The sequence below is a fragment of the Sinocyclocheilus grahami genome, unplaced genomic scaffold, assembly GCF_001515645.1.
Source record: "Sinocyclocheilus grahami isolate Dianchi unplaced genomic scaffold, SAMN03320097.WGS_v1.1 scaffold72.1, whole genome shotgun sequence".
NCBI classification, from domain to species: Eukaryota; Metazoa; Chordata; class Actinopteri; order Cypriniformes; family Cyprinidae; genus Sinocyclocheilus; species Sinocyclocheilus grahami.
Genome location: NW_015505251.1, coordinates 735,527 through 745,764, shown reverse-complemented (window position 1 = coordinate 745,764; position 10,238 = coordinate 735,527). Strand labels below are relative to the sequence as shown.

Here is a 10,238-nt window from a genome sequence, read left to right as displayed (position 1 = left end):
ACTTTCTCTTCCACTCTAGCTCAATATTCTATTTTCACATAGGAATATTTCAAATTATGGAAGTTAAATGAGTAGAAAAGGCCATTTCCTGTTGTCTTCAATTTAAAATAATACTCTGAGTTCATTTTGCATGGCTTTCGTACTAACCCAGAGAGAATCCATTCTTGTGGACCAGCCACACTTTCTCCGAACCGTACCATGCTTGCTCTGCTGCTATCTGCTCTTCTGTTTTCACCTGTGAAGGAGAGAAACATCAGTCAAACTAATTATTTATGGCTTTACACAGGTCTTTTGAACAGGAACATCACTGATATGCTTCAAATCCACTCCATGCATTCATTTGTCCACACTTATCAGAGAAAGACTGTTATCATTTAATGACACAAAAATTTTCTTTTTACCCTAATCTGAGACCTCTGCTGACAGAATAACAATTAGAGTACAAAGAGGTCCCAGATCAGTTAAAAAAACAGTTTCCCAATGTCTACAGTGGGAAATTAGCTTAAAATTATTTGTGCGGTCATGCAAGATGGGAAGAGTTTAACGGCAGGTGTAGATGAAGCCAACTCGGGCGTCAAATGATGGATGGGGTCAGATTACAAGCCTGATGTTCTGGTTGTCTGGGCATGTCTGATTCCACTGCACTCATGCTTGACCTACACACACTGGTTTGAACATGAACCCTGTGAACTGCTGTGATGGGCTGACAGTGAGAGATAGTACATCAGTGATCCATTGATTGTGTTCCAGTTCACAAGCTTCTCTGCTCTGGTGTTTGGTTAGTATATGATGTTATTATTGTAGATAAACCGGTACACTCTACAAGTACAGTGGCACATGTGAAGGAAGGGTAGAAAACACTACAGCACAGTTAACCACAATCCAATGCTAATTAAATGTTAGGTGAGCCCAGATTGTCTGTTTTGCTATCTCTGAGCATCTCTCTCAATCATGGCTCTACGGCAAGGGTTGTTGTCAATGAAATGAGATGGGTGCGAGCACAACACTCCACAACACAAAGGCAAGTTTGACACGACAAGTCAAGGGTGGGATAATGCAACTACGGTGCACACAAAGCAGAAAGCAGACCTTAGGATGGGCGGCAGCAGCATGGTCTGCCTTTAGGATTGCCACGGGATCCTCCTCCACCTGTCCCTGTGAGACGGCAGGTCGGCATGAGGGGGCAAGAGCAGCATTAGATATCATAACACGTTATAACGTGCAACCTCTCAAACACAGTCATTCATCAGTTTAATAGCCTGCCTCAGCTCCACACACAGAGCATCTAAAGCATCCTGTGAATAAAAAGGGTTATTGATCATGTGATATATCAGCGTAAGGCACTATGGTCACCCTTCGGAAAATAAACATTTAGCAGGGAGAATCTCATGAAACCTGTCAAGAGCAGGTCATATTTAACAAGTCAAGGTTATATTTTATAAAAAAAGACAAATAATATTTTAATTTGTATTACTTTTAATGATTATGTATATTATATACATACATTTACATGTATATATTTCCTTGGTCAAACATGGCAGACATTTTTCAAGAGATTTTCCCAAGTTTTTACAGCTACATTTTTGTTAAAAGTCACAATGGTGTATGTGACTATATTAAAATAAAGATATAAACATCTCTGAACATAACACGATTTATGCTAACAATAGCATGGTTAACACAGAAAGGTGATACAAGGATATATATAGACACTATGTTGGTGATATGAGGTAATGCATAGATGAGGTAATATTCAGAGCCTGGGGCATGAGGAGACAAACAGGGATATTCATAAATCAAAGTCTTCACCAATTAAAGAGCATATCCACTGCTATTCACTTATAAGCTGATCAGTGGGGCAGCAGAAGCCAATTCATTCTCACACTGAAGGTTTCATGCAGTTACATCTAACCCTGAGTCACCATGCACTGCATCAACACTGGTTTAAAATGACCACTCATACACAATAAACAAGCAGGCAATTCTTTTATCAAAGATACTGTATGATATATAAATAAATCAAGTTCAGTTAGCTAAACTGACAACATATTTGTCTTAATAAAAATGTAAGCATCTATTTTAGGTTGATAACACAAGCACAAAAGCATATATAGCCATGTATGAGGGTGGGGGTCGGTTAGAAAGAGGAACAGAGAGCTTACACTCCAACAGGCCACGCGAGCGCATACTCCGGCCAAGCCATGGAGGGGCGAAGTGGGGGAAGAGCCATCCCCAGAGGGGCCCTGTACCTGAGACGACGCAGAGGCACTGGCCACAGGTTCCAGCTAGACCAGCCAGTCAAACAATCACAGCCACAGAGACAGCGGTGGATGAGAGAGAAAGGTAGAGATGAGACATGTATCCACAGATGAAAGGACAGCAGGCACATGGAGGTGAGATGGGCATGCCTGAACCAATGAAAAACTATTTGCTAGATAATAAAGTTGTACTGCAGCACATAGCAAAAGCTGAAAGTGCATGAGATGGTGTTATAGGAAGGACAAAATGGACTATAAAAACAGATACATGGGGTTTAAGAGACTTATCAAAAAAAACTACAACGACAACTAAGCTCAGCACCCTGTTGAAAAAAACAGCATATGCTGGTTAGGTATGTTTTGAAGCATAGCAGCTGGTTTAAGCTGGTCCTGAGCTGGTTATAAGCTGGTCCTGGTTATGAGCTCCTGGTCCAGGAGCTAGTTGCTTAGGACCAGCTGAGGACAAGCATATGACCAGCTTAAACCAGCTTATATAACCAGCTCAGGACAGCTCAACTCAAACCAGCTGCCATGCTTCAAAACATACCTAACCAGCATACGTTGGTTTTTTTTAACAGGGTAGACATCGGAGCAGAAGTTTGAGCTATTTCAAAGAGGGGAAAACACCAATTTTTTTGGTCTCGTAGCAGAGCAGCCCATAATACAGACTACAATACAAGCCCTATTCCAAAACCAAGTGAGCTGCTTTGTTGTTTACTCTCTACATAGGCAAAAAATATTGATTTGAAACCCTCTGTGGTAAACACGGCATACAAATAACACACAAAAAAAACAGTACTGTAGCGTGGCATTACCATTTGTTGCTAAGCTAACAATATGCTACACTAACAAACAAACATAGCTTAAATAAAAAGTTGGGTAAAATAGTTTTTAAATAAGATTTTTAGAATTTTTTTATGAGAAAGAACATTTCTGAATGCTTTTCAGAATTAAATGTTTGGTGTAAACAGAGATTCCCTCAAACTGGCTGCCATTTTGAAACTTTGGGGGGGAAACCTACACAAATAAATAAGTTGAGTTTGAGTTGAGTTGAGTTTTTGTCTTAGGCTAGCTTGTTTAAAACTTTGCCTAAAGCTATTTTTAAGAGATTTATGGAACTGCCATTACGGTGTCTAGGTAGGCAGGTTCACTATAGTTTTGAATAAACTTAAGCCATAACCTTTTTATAAAGAGACTAAGTTCATAACCTTTTGATGCAAGGGCATTATGTAGTTGCTCTGCTCACATTAATGTCCTTAAAATCCCTTGTCCTCATTAACAATATAGTGTATTAAACTCTTTCCCCATGAGTATTCACTCAGCTATCAAGCTTTAAAGTGCTTTATTTATAGGTCTACAGCCAGTGCAGTCAGAGCCATGTAAAACAGCACATTTTAGCATCAGAGAGAGTGAGAGAGTGAGTCAGATGAAAAAGATGAGGAAGCACAAATGAAGACAATAGGAAGAGGAGGAATGGACAGGCATTACAGGTGCAGCGAAGATCCTCTCCAGCCGTCTCTGTGCTTCTTCTGTGGGACTCAGTGGCGGACTCTCCTATAGGTCAGACCACCAAGAAGAGGTGAGTCTAACTCAGACTATGCACATAGCTTTGTTATTGAGTAATGTTATGTAGTAGCCAACATTCATTTATTCAAAAGAATAAATTGTAAAAGCTCTACACAGAACTTGACTGAAAGCAAAGTCATGAGTGTGTATGTTAGCCATGCTACATTCCCTTCCTGCAGAGCTGAGCCAGCATATCATCTAACTGCTGCAGAGTGTGATCTTAATAAAACACACACACACACACACACACACACACCTTTTTAGACAAGGTTGGTAGAGAGGGTTTAAAAATTCTCCCAGGAGAAGGTCTCCCTGCTTGTCTTGGTGGTATACGTACGGCCGTCTTCACCTTCAAATATTATGTCCAAACCACACACAAAGTCACAAACGTATTGTTTAAGGGACTGAACACTGAACTTAGTAACCATGCAACCAATTACAAATTAGTTTCTTCTGATCTGAAATACTAGAACCAAACTACTCCAAATCAACCATACAGCATTCACAACACTATGCTTTTTGCGACAAAACCAGTATCCAATCCATAAAATCTATTGTCCATGATCTTACAAAAATGTCCACACAGATGTATTTTGCTCCTAATCTTGTCTAATCAAAAGTAGTAGTAAATGGCTCTGTGGGTCTCTTAAGTGGCTTAGTTTACTTACAGTCTTCAATCTCATTAATTTGCAAGATCTGCATACTAAAGTTGGTTTTCCAGTAACAACATTCCATGATCTTACAAAAATGTCCACACAGATGTATTTTGCTCCTAATCTTGTCTAATCAAAACTAGTAAATGGCTCTGTGGGTCTCTTAAGTGGCTTAGTTTACTTACAGTCTTCAATCTCATTAATTTGCAAGATCTGCATACTAAAGTTGGTTTTCCAGTAACAACATTAAGGAACCACAAGTTGTGGGCTGATCTGGGCTGTGTTTCCCAAAAGCATCATAAGCTTAAGTTGATCGTAGCTCCATTGGTGGCTTTTGGGAAACGCAGACCTGTTAAATACAAAGAGACTAGAAAGGCAACTCAGATACAGAGTTAGAAGCCTAAGAGAAGGGTGCTGTCAAACAACCAAAAGCCCACTTCCGAGAGCTACAAACCACTAGGATACATGCAAAGAAAATGTTTAGGAAAAAAGAAAATACAGACTACATACAGACTATAAAGTGGTTCATCTTAATACTAATAGTACACGCCATTCACATTAGAGCACTCCTCACACAGTTAAGTGAAAAACAGCAATCCATGCAGCCAAGTAAACAGTGTGATCAATACCTCTGGTTTCTTCATAGGCATCTGTTTATTGGTGGGAATGAACCCTGATGGAGGGGCAAATGGATCTGTTTTGGGGGTTGGGGGGTTAAGGGTGTTGGTTTTACCAGGAGCAGTTGGAGCAGAGGTAGCAGCTGATTTAGGAACAGCAGGTGTGGAACTGGGGATAACAGGCAATGTTTTGGGATCTAAAATAGGAGCTGAAGGTGGAGAAATAATAGGAGCTGTTGGAACAAATTCAGCAGGAGTTACAGGAGAAGGTTTTGAAACAGGAATAAAGCCTGCTGGAGGGGAAAGTGTAGATGGTTTTGAGGTGGCGATAAATCCTAAGGATTTTGATGTAGGAACAAATTCAGACGGGGGAGAGAGTGGCTTGGGTTTTGGGGTCGTCAAGGTAGCAGCAGATGCTGAAGTCTGTGGCTCTTGTTTTGGCGTCTGGGAGGACTCTACTTGCGGCACAGTTTTATCTTGTGCTGGTCCAGAAATTTCTTTCCCTTGAGATTTTTCTACAGGTTTCACATCCTCTTTTTCAAGAGGCTCATTCTTCCGGATGTGTTGACGAGGTTCCCTGGTCCTGCCTCGTATCATTAAATTAGTCAGACCAGCAGAGATATCATCTCTTTCCTCCTCCTTTATGGAATCATGTTTGAAGGAGAACACGGGCATCTTTACTATTTTTTGACCAGATGCTGGTTCAGGTTTTGGTGGTCCTAAAGCTGGTTTAGGTGGTTCTGGGGACATGGCTGCAGGGGTTGTTGCCGTGTCTTCTTCAGCAGGAACAACTCTCCTAACCACTCTGCGTACCACCTTTACCACCTTCTTATGGGTCCCACCCTGCAAGTCCTCTGTGAGCTCTGGTTGACTAGCACTAGCAGTAGTCTTAACACTGCCATTGAGAGCACAATTAATTTTGCTTTCTCCATTCAGTAAAGGTTCAGGACTCAAGGGAGCTTGGGGAGGCTCAGGGCTTTTGAAGAGCTCCGGCATCTTTGGCACTTCAGAGAACTTTCTGGTTGCCATCTTGTCTCTGTTGGGTGAGGGGCTTTTGACTCGCCTGAATTGAGGTTGGGACTGGATCTCTGTGGGTATGTCCCGAACAGGCTGAGGACTTTTGGCATGCAGCAGGCCTCTGCCAGGCTCCAGGCTGGGCACTGACTGGGAGCGGCTACTCAGGCTGCCATCGCTGTCAGACTACTCACCCAGCAGGTACGGTAGATGTAGAAAAGTCAGAATGGAAAGATCATTGAAAAGAACTTTAAATTACACAATTACACATCTCAAAACTCTGTTGTTTTCAATTATTTCCTCAACCAGCACATCATGCAATGCTGTCTTCTTTATGTTGTTTACTGTTCTATGACTGGGGCCACTCAGTAAAAATATCTCAGAACTTTTTTAGGAAACGAAACCTATTCAAATGGCTGCCTTTCAATAGTAAAGGCTGTAAATATTGTACCTTCTCATTAAAAGACAAAGCAAAAGAAAACCATTTGAATACCAAACACAATTAACTAGGTGAAAGGGTAGTAGATTAGAATACTGGTTTCTGTTGACATATTATACAGAAGTTTGTATGCATGAGAGAAGAGAGATAGCAGAGGAAGTGAACTATCGCATAAATACACTTCAGTGACTTTTGCACTTAAAATTTTTGCATGCAACAAATGCACCTTTCCAAACATGCATTTGTACACTCAGACTGAAAGTACACCCCGTCTTGCTCCCTACCACGCTCTCTCTTCACTCCTACACACATATTCAGTAGATTCTGTCAGTGGATTATGAGATTTACCGTATAAACAATGTCTATCTGTCAGCAGGTTTTGCACATAGCTCACTGATGCCTAAGTTTTTTAAACTCAATATAAACACTTTTTACCGAAATATTGACTCTTTAAATTGTAACAAATGTCTATTATTAAAAGAGAATGCAAATTATAGATTCAGGCTGTTGTCCAAAAAAATATCCACTCTAAAGGTCATTGCACACGGAGTCTGAAATTTTCATCCAAAATTTTTGCACATTAAAAAATAAATACGACCTCACGTTGTGTCAATCATGTTTAAACACTTTGTCAGTCATAAAAAAATTAGGATCAGGTTCGATTTTCTGCGTTTTCGCATCAGTAGCATGCATTTTGATAGGAAAGGATGGCGAATACGAAAAAATGCATACGAAAAATTCGGACTCAGTGTGCAAGGGCCTTAACACTTCAAATCATGCTGAGATACTGAGTCAGAACTTTGATTAAGGTGGTTTACTGAAATTTAGTAAGTTTGTTTATTTAGCCTCTTAATTTAACCACCAACCTCCCGCTCAGACAAAGCACAGCTGGTGGAGTGCAACAGCTGCACGTCAATCAACAGAACAACAAATAATCGAACAAACGGTCTCCGTCTTCATGCCAAGATAACACCATTTACAGGCAAATTACCATGTAGCAGGTGTAAAAGTGAGAAATCAATGGTCCATATGCGTTAAATAAAAGATGCTTTCATAAATCTACCGGGAAATAATTGCCTATTCTTAAATACTCATTCTCAAAGTGGTATACTGTTGAAGCAGCCACTGAAACGTGCTTTCTGTGAAAACAATTCTGCATCCTGTGTCAAAACACGTGAACTTGGAGCTAACAGCATATTGTTCTGCAAATAATAACTGAAAATATCGAATTAGATATGTGTGACAGAGTGCTTTTCAATTTGCAATTCCTCTCTTCTCTGTGAGCAGTAATACTTCATTTGTTAGAATGCAGAATATCTGGGCACTTACATTGTCTTTTGAACTCTTGGGGATTGGCTTGTTCTCTTCTTTGATCTATAAAGGTCCATGTAAAAAGGTCATTAGCATTTAATTTACAATAAGTCTATGCTGAGGTTATTATGCCGATGTATCCAATAGGGGTTGACCGATTATCGGCCTGGCCGATATTAAGCATTTTTATGATTATTGGTATCGGTCATTTTCAAAACCAATTCGCCGATAAAATAACTTAATTTTGAAACGCGCTATTTGGCTCTGATGCAGCCTGTCAGAACTCGCCACTCTGTGGCCTAAAGCAAATTCCAGTCAAAGCGGAATTCACTCTCACTCCGAAAGTGCTTGCTAACTGGAGCTGCTTCAGTGACAGTGTTGCCAGACGTATGATAATTATCGTATTTGTACGATAATTTCAGAATTTTGTGAAACTTCAAATGGTGGTCGTTGTAATCATAGGGCTTCTTCTATACTAATTCATCTAGCTGTGGATCCTACATCCACCGTGCCCTGCTTTTAAACAAGCACTATGTTGCAGTGCTGCGGTCCATGACGGCATCAAATCTGTACCGCAAACGGACCCCCTCAACATCTGGCAACATGCAGGCTTCTGATAACTGTGACTCAGAGGTGGAGTTTGGACCTTCCCACTTACGTATGCCTAGTTATTTATCTATTGTGGTAATTTGCAGGTAGTGTCAAAAAGTTGTTGGTCTAGAATCTAGATAAATAGCTATTCTGTACGATATTCTGTACGATTGACTCATGTACGATAATTTTCTTCCAAATACAATAATTTTGAGCTTCTGGTACGATACTTGGACATTTCCAATCTGGCAACACTGTTCAGTGAATGCAGCCTGTCAGAACTCGCCACTCTGTGGCCTAAAGCAAATTCCAGTCAAAGCGGAATTCACTCTCACTCCGAAAGTGCTTGCTAACTGGAGCTGCTTCAGTGACAGTGTTGCCAGACGTATGATAATTATCGTATTTGTACGATAATTTCATAATTTTGTGAAACTTCAAATGGTGGTCGTTGTAATCATAGGGCTTCTTCTATACTAATTCATCTAGCTGTGGATCCTTCGTCCACCGTGCCCTGCTTTTAAACGAGCACTATGTTGCAGTGCTGCGGTCCATGACGGCATCAAATCTGTACCGCAAACGGACCCCCTCAACATCTGGCAACATGCAGGCTTCTGATAACTGTGACTCAGGGGTGGAGTTTGGACCTTCCCACTTACGTATGCCTAGTTATTTATCTATTGTGGTCATTTGCAGGTAGTGTCAAAAAGTTGTTGGTCTAGAATCTACATAAATAGCTATTCTGTACGTTTGACTCATGTACGATAATTTTCTTCCAAATACAATAATTTTGAGCTTCTGGTACAATACTTGGACATTTCCAATCTGGCAACACTGTTCAGTGATCACGCATCAGTTGTCTCTCAAAGGTAAGGCAGCAGCAGATGTTGCTTAATTTGCAATAAATCACAATCCACTAACGTTACACTGAAGTTGCAAAACATCTCAATATTATCTATGATTTCCGCGATGCAAAAAATGTGGATGGAATCGCGGAATCCAGTCATATAAATGGAATTTACTGTATGACGCGGAATGTCACGGAATTTGTCAAAGTTTGGATGAATGAATCAAAAGTAGGTCAGTACACTTAAAAAGAGTCGCGACTAGTATCTGTAAATATTAAGCCGCAAAAATACTATTTATATATGAATCCTGCATGTTCTGCGTGTCTCTGTGTATGTAAATGGTACAGACACGCGGTTTTGTTTTCTACACATACAAAGTGTGCGACGCTTGCGGTGATTTCCGCTTCTGTCATCTCACTACATGAGGACATAAATACACATGAACAACATCTCCAGAACTGCTCTGACTCCCTCTGAGAGTCACTTCATGGTCATTTGACAGTTTCATTTGAGTAAAACTATCGCAGTTTCCCACAGACCAACTCTATTTGTGGAGGCATGTATATGCAAACTCATTCTCTGCCTGCAGGAGGCGCTGTTGGAGTGGTAAAGATCTAGGTTTCCCCGGTAACGGCTGTACACAAAGCAGCGCTCCCCGCTTCTGTCATCTCACTACATGAGGACATAAATACACATGAACAACATCTCCAGAACTGCTCTGACTCCCTCTGAGAGTCACTTCATGATCATTTGACAGTTTCATTTGAGTAAAACTATCGCAGTTTCCCACAGACTAACTCTTTTTGTGGAGGCATGTATATGCAAACTCATTCTCTGCCTGCAGGAGGCGCTGTTGGAGTGGTAGAGATCTAGGTTTCCCCGGTAATGGCTGTACACAAAGCAGCGCTCCACTCACAAACGCTGCTTTATCAGACATTACATGC

General features: G+C 40.7%; 1 protein-coding gene across 1 annotated transcript in view; it reads right to left on the bottom strand.

Annotated features, from left to right (window-relative positions):
- Window positions 1-10,238, bottom strand: part of LOC107585604 (unconventional myosin-XVIIIa-like) — a 116,731-nt gene that overhangs the window by 66,276 nt on the left and 40,217 nt on the right. The window contains exon 3 of the mRNA XM_016272693.1: window positions 148-235. Coding sequence (XP_016128179.1) covers window positions 148-235 — 88 coding nt within the window. The remainder of the gene's footprint in view (window positions 1-147; window positions 236-10,238) is intronic.